At 33.5% G+C, this 14,363-nt stretch overlaps 2 protein-coding genes across 3 annotated transcripts; one reads left to right on the top strand and one right to left on the bottom strand.

Annotated features, from left to right (window-relative positions):
* The first annotated feature begins 2,983 nt into the window (after positions 1 to 2,983).
* Positions 2,984 to 4,994, top strand: LOC142548435 (protein ELF4-LIKE 3-like). Of its 2 annotated transcripts, none has more exons than XM_075656752.1 (2): positions 2,984 to 3,133; positions 4,437 to 4,994. In XM_075656752.1, the coding sequence occupies exon 2, from the start codon at positions 4,466 to 4,468 to the stop codon at positions 4,799 to 4,801; it is 336 nt and encodes a 111-aa protein (XP_075512867.1). In that variant the 5' UTR covers positions 2,984 to 3,133; positions 4,437 to 4,465; the 3' UTR covers positions 4,802 to 4,994. The 2 variants fall into 2 exon arrangements, with proteins under 2 accessions (XP_075512867.1, XP_075512868.1); XM_075656753.1 differs by lacking the exon at positions 2,984 to 3,133 and adding an exon at positions 3,147 to 3,616.
* A 4,747-nt stretch (positions 4,995 to 9,741) lies between these two features.
* On the bottom strand, positions 9,742 to 13,398 carry LOC142548434 (mechanosensitive ion channel protein 10-like). The gene is made up of 5 exons (XM_075656751.1): positions 11,689 to 13,398; positions 11,474 to 11,597; positions 10,792 to 11,085; positions 10,497 to 10,699; positions 9,742 to 10,201 (listed from the first exon to the last, which is right to left on the bottom strand). Exons 1-5 carry the CDS (start codon positions 13,056 to 13,058, stop codon positions 9,964 to 9,966), a joined length of 2,229 nt encoding a protein of 742 aa, XP_075512866.1. The 5' UTR covers positions 13,059 to 13,398; the 3' UTR covers positions 9,742 to 9,963.
* Positions 13,399 to 14,363: the final 965 nt, after the last annotated feature.

Genomic DNA, 14,363 nt, shown 5'->3' with positions numbered 1-14,363 from the left:
ATTAGCATCACATCAAAATTGCAATGATATCGCATCAGCTCGACATCAGAAAAGAGATATATATTGCCGAAAAAACAAAAACAAAAATAACAGAGTAAGACTCAAATTTGAAAATATAGAAAACTCAATGGACTCTAAACATATATAAAACAGTGCAGAGAATTGTAGAATAACAAACATATAAAACAAAAAAATAAAAATAAAATTTATTTTTTAAAATTTTATGATTCAAATTGTAATACGACCCCTCGTTAGTTTTTACAGTATTGTATGACACTTAATTGAATATAATGATTTCACATTTCAGTATGACATCTCATTAAACTAGTAGAAATTTGGTTATATACTTTAGAAATTAAATGAAGTAAACATGTAATTATCGAAGTAGACACATGTGAAGTAAAAATAAATGTTTTTACTTCGCCTAAAAACTGAAGTCGTAGACCATAAAAAAGTGAAGTCCTTGATCTGTCTAATAAGTCAAAATCGGTTTGAATATGGACCGATTTTGAAGTAAAAATTCGTCGATTTCATAAAATAACGAAGCGAGTGATTACATATTACTTCACATGTAACAATAAATGGCGAAATAATTAATTATATATAACATCAATAAAGTTTAATGTTATCAAAGTAATTGATTCGCACGACTTCACATTATTTTGAATTGTGACGAATAAATGTTTTCTTCTATTTCGTCACAATACTGAATTTTTCAAAATATATTTATTTTATTAAGTCACCATTTATTGTAGTATAGAAATTGTAGACAATGTTTTAATTCAAAATAATTTTATTTAATGAAGTAATGTTGATTACAACTGTCATTCTAAATAAATTAGTGAAGTAAAAAATATTTTCACTTCAATGAAATTGAACGAATATACAATATTAGTATAGTGCCACAAATTACTGCTAAACTGAATTAGATTTATTAAATCATTCAACCAAAATATGATATATTTATTAGCTAGTCATCCAAATTCATTCATATCAAATAATTCAAATGTGTCAACTACTAACTTATCAAAAGAGTTGTTTGACACCCACAAGTTTATCCACACCTATAACCCACAAATTTATCATATCATACATGACCAGCTAAGGACCCATGTAAAAGTAGACGAAAGTGCCTGGTGTTGTATGGGATGAGGAAGATGATATTTTAATGTTAGTCAACTGTTATATATGAACTTTATTTGAATATAATCATTTCAAATTTCAGTACGAAACTCATTTTTATAGTTGTAATATGACTCACATTTGAATACAGATAAAATTAATTACAAAAAAGGATTTATAGACGTGCAACGCGTGCACGATGCATCCGTATATATTATAAGTTGTGCTAATTGACGAATTTTCGACCACAAAAGTGATGAATTACGTGCGTCTTTTCTCATGAAAAAGGCGTGAGGCAAAAATAAAAAAGATGAGGACATCATAGAGATCAACAATTTGGACATTCAATCCAGCAAATTGGCGTCCAACTTTGGTTTTATTTAAGACGTCATTCATAAAAAATGCATTCACCATTCACTTGAGACGAGAGGTGGTCGGTGTGCGAAATTTCGGATATTGTATACCGTATCGAAAATACTGACATGAGAAAAAATGATACCACTACCGAAAAGTCAGTATGCTGAAATTTGGTACAGTATCGGTAAAATACCGTCATACTGAAAGTATATGCAAAAAAATTGATTCTCTTGTAATTTCAAGGCCAGTAATAACTAATACTAAACAAATTCCTCTAGACACTCAAAGAGACCGTGAAAGATATATACAAAACAAATTCATCAAGACAATAAACACCAACCGCAACATGTGTCTGGAGATCCAAGATATCAATAAACACCAATAAACTTCAACCGCAACATGTGTGACTTCTTCATCTGCTATCTTTGCAACAATGTCTGAGGTCCTGTGATTTCTGAAGCCTGTCAGTTTTTTAACAAGTCAAGACCCATCCAGTCTTCTATATAGCGGTAAGGTTAGACAACAGAGATAAGACTTCTCAACTGTTTAAATTCTCAACTATGAGTCGAGTTGCTTAACTGAACTTTGATTTGGTGTATTCCAACAGGATGAGTCTAAACAAAAGTTAAGCTCTTTATTTTTGTACGATATCGATATATATCGTTTTATACAAAAAAGAATTACCTTATATTTTTTAAAATTTTAACTTTATTATTTACAAATATTATATATATTATTTCAGTATTTCGGTATATACAGAAATTTTTTCAAATATCATACCGTTAGCGTATCGAATATTTTGGTATCGGTACCGTACCGTACCGAAATTTAGGTATACCAAAAATTTCGATAAATTCGATATTTTTCGATATGATAACCTTAATATACCGAAAATTGAATATTTTTCGGAGTCTACTTGAGATTTCATCAAAAAACTAGGAAATGATACAAGAACCTTGTTTTATAAAATTAAATGAAGAATAAATTGCACAGTTTCCAACAAATTAGGGACTTTCACATCAACACTACTCACTCTATCGTGAAGGTTGGTCATTTAGCCGACTCTACATTGACACAAATCTATGTTGCATTTTGAAGATTAAAATAATTTGAAATCGGAGTTTAGCAAAATTCACCACACTGACAATAATTAATCGCAACTCTCTCCAATAAGAGACAGACTAGAGTTGGTTTCGTGTTCATCGTTTTACTGGGCCAATAAATAAATTTAATAAGTGGAAATTTGAGGATATATTTTTTTAACCATATAATCTCTCAATTTTCATATTTTACTATATAATTACCACTAATTTTGATTTAATTTTTTTAATTATATGCCTTATATTTTACGTCAACTTATCGATATATTTTATTTCCAAATTCTAAATGTCTCGACTAGTTATTATAGTATTTATTATTTTTAATAAACAAAATCTATAATTCACGACCCAAAATATAAATAAAATTTTAGAAATGGAAAATATATTCTATTTGAAATAATAAATGTGAAACAAAGGTGGGAAGAAGGGCGACTGACAAATCTACATATTCTCTCTCTTGTTGCGAGATTCGATTAAATCGCCGATCTTTTCCCTAACTCTCTCTATCTCTGTCTTCTCTTTCTCTCAATCCAAAATGTTCCCAGCTTTTCCAGGTGCGTAACACAGATACACACACTCTGTGAAATTAATGTATAAAACACGTATACATATACATACAAATATATAAGAGTGATGTATACGTTTTCCTGTTGTGTACAAGAATTCATCATCCCCACGAGATTCTTGAAAGTGAAGTTATTACATAGTTGTCTTTAGAATTAAAATCTGGGTTTTTTTTTTTGAGCTCCGAGGTTCTTGGGTTTTCTGGAATCTTCATCGTCCCGAGCCTTGATACTTGGGAGTTCGATATATTTTGAATTTTTTTTTTTATTTTGGTTGCCTGTCTGTGTGAGAAAAGAGTCTATTTTTCATTAATTTCTGTCCCTCAATTTCAGATCTTTATGCTGTTCTTTAGTTCGATTTATTGTTTTGTTTGATGGGTTTCAGCAACTTTGTTCCTTTTCCTTTGGGTTTTCCATTCAAGAATTTTATTTTATATAATCTATTTAATCCCCTCTGCAACTGCAATCTTTTGTGTACGGTTCCAACATTTGAATTTCCCATTTCGTCCTTGTTTTCGGCTTTTTCAGAATTTTATATCACAACCCATAGGTTACTTCAAATGGTTAAAAATCCCTTTTTCTTTATGACTACTGCAGAAATTACTTCAAGAATGGCTGAGGCTCATATTAAGCTGGATTTGTTTCAACCTTTTTTTTTTTGCTGGGTTATGATTAAGTTCAATGGTTTCTGGGACCTCTTCTGAAATTCTGAGCTTAGCATTTGGATGGATTTATTTTAGTACACATTGCAAAAAGGTTTTTTTTTTATGGCAATGGGATCTGCTTTTTCACATCTCAACATGCCTCATAAAAGAATAATTGCAGTAATAATCAAGATTCTAATTAATATTAGGAATAATTATGACTATAATTATAGGGATTATCGCACAACAGTTCTTAGGGTATGGTGAAATGGTCAAGTGTATGATATCAGAAATTTACGTGTTTGTTTCTTGATTCTTTTCTGAAAAGAAGAACCCATCACAGTGAATGTGCGTGCCTGATGATATCAAGTTCAGATCTTGTCTCTTTTGCCCAAATTGTCTTTTAAAAAATTCTAAACCTTTCGTGTTTGTCTGTGCTTTTTGATAACATAAGCAAGTTCAAGTAAGAATATATGATGATGAGGTTTCCCTAAAATACCATTATTATAAATTCATTACTATAGGATTCTCAAACAACTCGTCTGTGAGTCCACTGGGCTTACTAAAATCTTTTGTTTTATAATATAACAGTGTTTCGAACTGTATCTCCATTCTTTGATTATTTTTCCTTTTATGTTTCCCTTGTGCAGCATTGATTTTGCTTTAATTGGATCCCAAAATGGAGGGGGATACATTCTCAGGCCTTGGTAATATGCCACAGTTAGACGGCAAGATCTTGCAGACTTTTCAGAAGAGTTTTGTTCAAGTTCAGACCATATTAGATCAGAATAGGCTACTAATCAATGAGATTAATCAGAATCATGAGTCCAAGATACCTGACAATTTGAGCAGAAATGTGGGATTGATTAAAGAACTGAACAATAATATCAGCAGGGTGGTCCATCTTTACGCCGACCTTTCGAGTTCGTTTACGAAATCCATGGATGCTTCATCTGAAGGAGATTCAAGTGGTGTTTTGAAATCTGGTGGGCACAAAAGGCTTAGGCCCTCTTGATGAAACAACGGAACGGAAGAATAAGGGCCTCTTCTGTTCTTGATTCTTTACATCGGGGAGAGACAAAAAAAAACTGTCAATTACGTAAGTTGAATTTTCTCTTAATGTTTTAATTGTAGCCTAAAATTGTTACTCCTACATTGTAATTGAGCAACACTCTTCTAATTCAATACAAGATATTTGTATTTTTCTACTGATCTGTTGATTTGTCGTTCACTCTCTGATTCTAATCTAAGTGGAGGTAAATCTCATGAAACGCCAAAGTTGGTGGCTTTTGCTCATTCATTTATGCAACTTTACAAACTTTTTTTTTATCCGTATGTTCTTTAATATGATTGATCTTTTTCTCAAGACACCAACTTTATTGACATCCTTTTTGACTTTCCAACTGAGTATTCTTTGTTCAGAACTCAAAATCTCAAGGGAAGCTGTGGATGGATAAAGTTTCATCCCGTGCTCATTTTTTCGATTTGTTTGTTCTCATAGTTTGGTCTCACGTGCGATAATTTAAGATAATAAATATGAAAAAATTGGACACCGAGATTTACGTGGAAAAACCCCTAAAAGTTAGGTAAAACAACGGGTAAGATGAAAAGAATTGCACTACAATATTTTATGATGTACAACCACTCACTGTGTTTTTAAAGAGAACACACGCTCTCTTAATACACAGAACAAACAACTCATAAATATTATAGAAATAAGCAATCAAAAGGAAGAGAGAAAATTCGAAGAAGAGATGATATGAAATGAGAGAATGAGACACCTATTTATAGTAGCATTTTCACGCGTTTCACAATTAATTAAACGTGTTCCTTCATCTTTCCAACTTCTGCCAACCTTCTTAATTGCATCTTCCAACATCTGCATTTATTGGCCGCATTTCTCTCACTTGGAGATTTGAATGAGAATCAAACACATCTCCGCACATCTTTTCAATCTTGTCATTCTCTGCTGCTTATGATAGCGCTTGACCATTTGAGGATCTACACTACTCAAACTTGTGTTAACTGGCTTGGTCAAAATATCAACAATGTTATCTTTTGTATGGAGCTTCTGCATATTCACACTTCCTTCTTCTACTACTTCCCGCACAAAGTGAGATTGACTCCAATGTATTTCGTCATGGAATGAAAGGCTGGATTCCTTGCGATGTGCAAGGCAATCTGACTGTCACAAAACAAAATAACATTATTTTGTTTGTGTCCAGTATCCTCCAATAACTTTTTAATCCATATTGCCTCCTTGCAAGCTTGAGTAGCTGCTATGTATTCTGCTTCCGTTGTAGATAACGCCGCAAATGTTTGTAATTTTGAAACTTGTCTTACTGCTTCCCCTGCAAGTGTAAACACATAACCAGTAGTAGATTTCATCTTATTAAGATCACCTGCATAATCTGAATCGACATAGCCCCTGAGCGTAAAATCCGATCCTCCATAACATAATCCAGCATTTAAGGTACTCTTAATGTATCTAAGGATCTTCTTAATAGTAATCCAATGCTCTTTTTCAGGATTCACCATATACCGACTAACTGCTCTCACTGTTTGAGCAATGTTCGATCTTGTACAGATCATGACGAACATCAAACTTCCCACTACTTATTCATATGGTACTCGAGATATCTTCATCCTCTCTGCTTCACTGCTAGGACACATCGTGGAGGATAATTTGAAATTAACAGGAAGATGGGTCGAAATTGATTTACTATCTTGCATGTTGAAAGCGTTACAAGATTTTCTTCAAAAAAAATTTTTGGGAAAGCCAAATATTTTTGCTACTTTTGTCTCGGTGAACTTGCATCCCTAGAATCTTGTTTTCTGGTTTCAAGTCTTTCATATCAAACTCTCTAGCCAACTGTGCCTTCAATCCTTGGGCATGTTCTTTGTTGGGACCTTCTACCAATATGTCGTCCACATACAATAGCAAAATGATATAATCATCACCAGACCTCTTGAAATATGTACAAGGATCTGCACTTAGTCTGTTGTATCCAAGTCTCATGATATAGGAATCAAATCTCTTGTATCAACACCTCGGCGCTCGTACAGAGATTTGTTCAACCTGCAAACCAAGTTCTCTTTGCCTTTTTCAACAAAACTTTATGGCTGAAACATATAGATTTCTTCTTCAAGATCTCCACGAAGAAATGCTGTTTTCACTTCTAGTTGTTCTAGATGTAGGTCAAACAACGCACACAATGCCAACACTACTCTGACTATTGTAAGTCGAACCACAGGAGAAAATAGCTCATTGAAGTCAATGTCTTTTTTTTGAGCATATCCTTTTGCCACCAATCTAGCACGATACCGCTCAACTTGGTTATTGCCATCACGTTTGATCTTATAGACCCATCTGTTACCAATGGATTTTCTCCCTCGTGGTAGTGTAACAAGATCTAAAGTTTTATTCTTGTCTAATGCCTCCAACTCTTCTTGCATTGCTATCATCCACAAGGATACATCCGAGCTTTGAGTAGCTTCGTGGAAAATCGATGGCTCATAATCCTTTGATAATAGACAGTATGCAATATTGCTTTCAATGACATAATCTGAAAGCTAACCTGGTGGTCTTCTGTCTCAAGTTGACTGCTTCACATTGAAAACCTCAGACTCAACATGTTCTTGTTCTTCGTGCTCTGGTACTATTTCGCAAGAAATTTGACCTTCATCTGTCTTATTTTCACATGAAATATAGTAGTTTCTGAATTCAACATGTCTTTGTTTCCCTTTACTTTATCTTTCTCAAAGATAACGTCTCTGCTGATGACAACCTTGTGCAATTGTTGTCGCTTCGCTGAATAATATTTCACCACTGCCTGAAGTACTTGCCACATTTTTTCGAGAACTCTTGTCGATACTCGTACACTCTTTCTTGAAATACCATTTACCGCTACATATAAAACAGTAAATATTTTTCTTCTTAGTTCTCGACTTTGATCTACCTCATCTTTAGCTCCCACTGGAGACATGTCTCATAAATCTTCCTCTTATCATCTGTAAAACTTCTGTCTGCTTCGATGTTATCAACCTATCTTTCTTATTCTTGTGCCGACTTTTTTCACCGAGAACCGCAGTTAAGACATCGTCGAATTTCAGAAAGCCCATAAGAATATTGTTAGTTATGTTGATGATAAGTTGATCGTATGAATCTGGTAGACTTTGAAGTAAAAGCTTTGCACGTTCATTTTCTCTTATTTTATGCCTCATGGAAGTGAGTTGGACAAATAGAGTATTTAGTGTGTTGATATGGTCGGTCGTCGATGAGGATTCCGTCATCCGAAGAGTATAAAGCTTTCTTTTTAAGAAAATCATGTTGTGTAGCAACATGACTTTAGAGTATCCCAAATAAGTTTTAAAATTATATACATGGATTCATCATCATGTAAATCTCGTAGCATAAATTTATTGATCATTTTGGTTGGAGGAATCATTGTTGAGGCCTTTTTTTTTAATGAACAAATACGAACAACAAAACCCTCTGCACACAATTCAAAGAAAGCAGCTTTGAAGTGTATCTTTTCAGCTTCCAGTCTCACTCCCACTCAAAGGAACAGAATCTCACAGAGACATGGCCTACTTCTTTTCATACATGGAAATTTAAAATTTTAAATCAGATAAAAATTAGAATACCACTATCAGTCAGTATCTTCTATTTTCTGCAACCCCATGTTGCATGGCCTACATTTTTGTATTATTAAAAAAAACCTTAAATTTTTGTGTCTGTGAAAATTAGATCCTAATGACTATTAAATAAATAGAAATTAACTGGATCGAGGAGAATAAATCAAGAAATAACAAAAGCATAGAGTTCTAAGAGACAGGAAGATACACATGAAGAAAGTGACCCGAAGCAAATTGACAAGGGAACCTTTTTTAAAATGAAATATTCAGTACATGCTTATCCCTTTCTTTATTTGTTTGGCTTCTTCTTGTATTTTCTTCTTCATCTCAATTTCAGATATCCATTTTTAGATTAGTATAAAAATTATAAATTAATGGTGTTATTTATAATAATATATATATAAATTATATACTTTATAAATATTTATATTATGGATATGAGTGGCTCCCCTCAGATGATGCTCCTAGACTACATTTTCCAGTGTCAATTTGATTGGTTGGTAGACCCAATGAGTGTCACTTGGGGGACTATAGCGTGATCGATTGCACTTATTCATTCATCCCCTCTCTCTCGTTGTTTTTGGTTTTTTAAAAAGATAATCATTCTTTTATTGATTTTGGACTTGATTCTAATGAAGATGGTGGGGGGTGGGTTTCAAGGGATGGCGGATACTTGGTGATTTGATTTGATTTGGATTTAATCTCTCTTTGATTTAAAATTTTATACGTTAAATAACACATTTTGAACCGTGAGATGATAAATTGAAAAATGAAATTATATAACATAGTATTTTTTTTTAATCTCTCTTTGATTTAAAATTTTATACGTTAAATAACACATTTTGAACCGTGAGATGATAAATTGAAAAATGAAATTATATAACGTAGTTTTTTTTTTTTTTTTACTGTGAGTTAATAAATTACTACATAATTCAAATGCATGTAATATTTTGAAATCCTAATTTCAAAAAACCATGCAAAATTAAGTTAGATACTACCGAGAACATTTATTGATTAACAAATTATAAATTAAACAGCACAAGGGATTTCATCATACGAATAACGCATTCAAAGGATAAACCAAAAGGAATTATCCAAAGAGATGAAAATAAATTCAGAAAAGAACGATTCTTTTTGCATCATTTTGTTTAATTTTTTTATATTTTTGTCTTTTTTTGCGCTCTTAGTCGACTTATACATATACATATACATGTAATGAAAAGATACATAAAAATATAAAAAAGTAATTCCAAGTGCGTGCCAATGCATGCAGCAACCTATTAGCTATAAAACAATAACATATATTGCACAAAGAAATAAGCTCGATTCCAGTTATTTGTTGGTATTGCTACTTTTCGAGTCGCCTCAAATGCGTCAATATGGTCAAAAAATGTTTCATAAAGTGAACATATACATGTTAAAAGGTGAAGATGAAGAAAAGGAAAAATGAAGAAGTAAACAAAAAATATAGACCACAGTCTATATCCAACTACCCAAACTCATCTGTGTATCACAAATGTCTGGTGTTGCCGTTTCTGCTCAGGCATAGCTGACCTGCACGCCCTGAGGGAGAAGTCTGTATGTAATACCGAGCTCCTCGAATATTCTCTTAAGTTCGAAAACGAGATCAGATTTGCGATTGCCCCTTTCTCCAGAATTTTGAAAGTTCATTGTATGATTAACATAAAGTGCCATGTTCAACTTGTGAACATCAACAATTTCTTTAAGCTGAACGCTGAAACTGGGATGCCACTGTTGAGGCTTACTCTCCAAGTATCTGAAGATCAAAATGCACAACAATTGGGTGACTGATACGGGGAAACCGAAATATCATTCACAACAAAAGGAACAAGTTAGAATGAATAACGGAAGGTATAACTCATATTGTCTAGTCAACAATTGTGTAAAATGTTTTGTGGAATTTAATTTATGTTGTTTGAAAAATAGATTCAATAGCGAAAAACGAACCCTTCTCCACTTTTCAAAGAATGACTACACAGGTTTAACCATTATCATGATGCATTATTCGAAGTACATATATATATAGAGGTGAAAAGATAGAGTCTTCGTACGCTTTTATTTTATCCTTCATATCTGATATTTTCTCTACTGAAGTGGAAAAATCAACAGCAAAGTCCACTGAATCGCCCATTTCTGGACTCCGATTGAAATTGCTGATTGGTTTGGTGGCCAATACTGAATTAGGATAGTATATCTTTTCATTGTCAGGTTTCAGAAAGATTGTGGTCAAAATGTTCATCTCATCAACCACCATCTGCGAAATTTCAAGAAAAGAAATATATGATGATGGTATTAAATGGACCGAAATGTCTTTATACAGATATACACATATCCAAAGAGAGGTACCTGCACGCCATCAACGACACAGCGATCACCGACATCAAAAGGGTGCATCACAAATACGAATATCAAGGCTTCAAAAACCATTTTAGCAGTGTTACCAAACATGAATACAACAAGTAACATCTGAGATGAAATAAAGATCAAGACTTTGTTGGTTGTAATTTCCATCAAAAGTAACCAGACTATAATTATCACAATAAGTATAATTCCTGATGCGATCTTATTAAGCTCCTCTATAGCTGTTTTGGCATCTTTTAGCGAGACTGCTAAGCATTTTCGTTCGTTATACGCCTTTACCTGCAGATAAATGAAAATTATTCTCAAAACAAGCTCCAGCCAACTGAGAAACTACCATAGAATCATTTTATATTTTTGGATGGTTTGTTCTTATTTCATTCAAAAGTATCCCATTGATGGAGATTAACTAAAGGTTGTGTTTAGATTGAATCATTTGAAATCAATGCTTTCAATATGAGTAAGGATATGGGAGATTCAAATTTGTTACAAATAAATTAAGGTTTGGCATCGACAATTAGATTTCATACAGGCACAATATTGAATTCGAAATTTAAGTTTCAAATTGATGTACCCAAATCAGATCATTCCATGCGAACGCAACCCAAATTTATTTAATTTTTCTCTCGGTCAGAACGTAAAATGTAAAATAATAAGGAAATAATTTTACCACCCAATTTCTGAAGGATGATTTGGTAATCCTCCCTGTTTCTGCAGCTCCTTCAAAGAGTGGAAATGCATTGTCAACTTCTTCTTTAGGCATGAAAAGTAAAAGATCATCCTGTTCAATATACCTAAACCATAGCACGATATTAACTCACACATTTGCACAAAAAAATTATCAAATTAAAAGAAGCTAAGTTATGCTAAGACATGAATTCTTACTTGTGGCCATATTTTGCAACATTTCTAAATATTCGCTTAGCTGCGGCCCTTGCCCCAACCTCACTCGTAATTTCTTTCGGTTCTCCATGTTCCTCTTCAAGGCTGTCGTCAATTAACTCAGAAACCGTTGTCAATCCTGAACTATTTATAACTTTAATCAACCCTCCCATTGTCCAAGCCGAGACCTTCTCACGCCTAATCTTGTAAAGTTTATCCACATTAATCACCTCCCCCTTCTCTTGTTTCCCATTTTTCGCACTATTGAAACTCAATTGACAGCTGAGCCTTGAATTATCGTCACTCACAGCACTATCAAATGTTGGAGCACGCGAAAGTGCCTCAAGAATGTACTGATGAAATATAGATTCTTGAATCCTATCAAAGTATGTTCTAACATGAAAAGATGAAGCCACCAACTTTACCAAAAGTGTCTTCCCCATCCACAGAACGGCCGCAACAAGAGTAGACACAATGCCTCTAGTAATATGATTTAGAATCTTAGTAGCGTCATGTGATCTTTTAACCCCGCGATTAAACAACAAGCCCCAAGCTAAAAGAATCAAGGCCAACCAAATTACGACACGAAAACTCTTTTTCAAGGCAAAAAGAAAATACAGAACCTTTTTCTTGAGCAAAAAGTTCTTTTCAATCGAGAAAACCAGAGTATTAGTAAACCAGCCAGTGAACAGACGACCACAAAAGATCACCGATACCAAAACACACCATCTCCACAATTTCAAACCCCAAATCTCAAGGCCCTTCAACTTGTTAACGGTTAAGCTCGTAATTAAAACAGTAATTAGGGACACAAAAGCGATCCATTCAATCAGAATCAAGAATCTCACTTTCTTACCACGCTTAGCTTTGAGATTCTTAAAGGTTTCAGCTTCGTATACTTTATCATCGTCATCCTCGTCATCGTCTCCTCCAGCGGCCGCCATTAGAGGTGTTTTTGGCGTAATTGGAGCAGATGCTTTTGGAGTTCCAGGATTAACTTTTACAGAAGGCGAAGCAACTTTAGGCGAAAGTATGTAAGGTGACTTTGCGGGACGAGCAGGTTGAGCATTTTCTTCAACTGGCTTCGTTTTGCTTGTATGTGGAGGCTCCACTATTCTTGACTTGGGCTTAGAATAAGCTGATTTTGAAAGAGATCTTTGCCTAATAGCAGGTCCAAGGGGTGGTTTTGCAGAGAAATCTGGAGGTGGAACTAAGTTTTTCTGTTCTCTAGGCAAATCCTCCTTGGATTCAGAAACACCATTTCTTTGAAAATCAGCACTTTTTCTTGAAGTTTCCTCAGTGCCCGGATTCTGAATCTCGACAACAACATCGTAATTCACCCCCTTGTCTTTCAATGCCATTCCACTTTCCATGAAAATCAGATGAAAAAGTACGAATCTTGATTGTAAACTGATGGGTTGTCAAAATTGAAATTTGCCGCCTCCTCTCTTGTCTATTTTTCCTTAGAAATTTATAAACTTTAAAACCGACGTCCCTCGCCACTTCAAGAACCGACAGCACTCCATTAAGATCGAAGTGTACGGAATCGCAGCGTGAAAACACTTCGGGCACAAAACCATTGACCGTTATGGCGTTCAAGAAGAGCTCAACATTCCAAAAGCAGGAAATACTATTTTTATATTAAAACTAAAAAAAAAAAATCAAAGCAATATTTAAATATAAATTATTTTAATGCTTTTTTTTCGTTTGAAAAGTTGAATAAATTTTTTTTTATCGATAACCTTGGAATAAAAATGGTATTAAAAAAAGTACAGTAAAATTGAGAATTGTAAAAGAACCACTCAGATTATTATATTATATTATTGAAATGGGGAAGTACAGATGAATCAATCATTCAAGAACGGGGTGCTGTTGCCCTGCGAATTTTTTTATTGTGACGGAATTGACAAGTTGACCAATGGGCTATCGGATTAGGTAAAGTAAAATAAATAATAATCGTACAAGACAAGCTGACTGGATAAGGATAATCAGGATCCAATCCTGGAAAGCCCGGTCCGGGTTAGCATAAGAATAAAACCGTGTTGGGTTGGACCACGTTTTCTATTTATTTTTCCAAGAATTTATTTTTCTCCTTTCTTGGAAAAATAAATTAAGTCCTAATGCAAAGCAATGATTTTTATCACAATTTTATATGAAGTAAAAAATAGGTTAACTTCGGTCAACTTTTTTTTTAAGAAAATGACCTCTTCAAATGTATTTGAAATACACTTCAAGAGGTCATTTACTTAAAAAAAAATATATAGTTATCGAAATTATTTAACCAATTTTTCCATTAAAAATATTAATCTAAATCACCACTGTTTGTCAAATCAAAAGATAACGACATGAAATTGATGTGAATGATATTTTTTAATGAAAATGTTTTCGAATGGACCCAGATAATCAAATTTGGATCGGAATCACTTTGACTAAAGCCCAATACAAATTGGCTCTCAGAGTTGAATTTTGGTCTTCTGTCTATGGATCAGACTCGAAACTCGATAATATTTTAAAATTACATTTTTTATTTTTTTTCCTTCTCATATTTCCCAAATAAAATGCAATCAATATCAAAATTATTAACTAGTAGTTTATTAAATTTAGGCATACAAAATTAGACCATATTTGTTGATGCAGTATATATAAAGTATCCGAATGAGAAAAATTCCTCAACAACA

The sequence above is a fragment of the Primulina tabacum genome, chromosome 6, assembly GCF_025594145.1.
Source record: "Primulina tabacum isolate GXHZ01 chromosome 6, ASM2559414v2, whole genome shotgun sequence".
Classification (NCBI taxonomy): Eukaryota; Viridiplantae; Streptophyta; class Magnoliopsida; order Lamiales; family Gesneriaceae; genus Primulina; species Primulina tabacum.
This window is presented reverse-complemented; position numbering and strand designations above follow the sequence as displayed.

Coding starts and splice junctions, on each gene's coding strand:
- LOC142548435 (XM_075656752.1), top strand. CDS start 4,466: ATGGAGGGGGATACATTCTCAGGCCTTGGTAATATGCCACAGTTAGAC.
- LOC142548434 (XM_075656751.1), bottom strand. CDS start 13,058: ATGGAAAGTGGAATGGCATTGAAAGACAAGGGGGTGAATTACGATGTT. Junction 11,598..11,688: donor GTTGCAAAATATGGCCACAA/GTAAGAATTCAT, acceptor GCTATGGTTTAG/GTATATTGAACAGGATGATC. Junction 10,700..10,791: donor GTGTCGTTGATGGCGTGCAG/GTACCTCTCTTT, acceptor GAAATTTCGCAG/ATGGTGGTTGATGAGATGAA.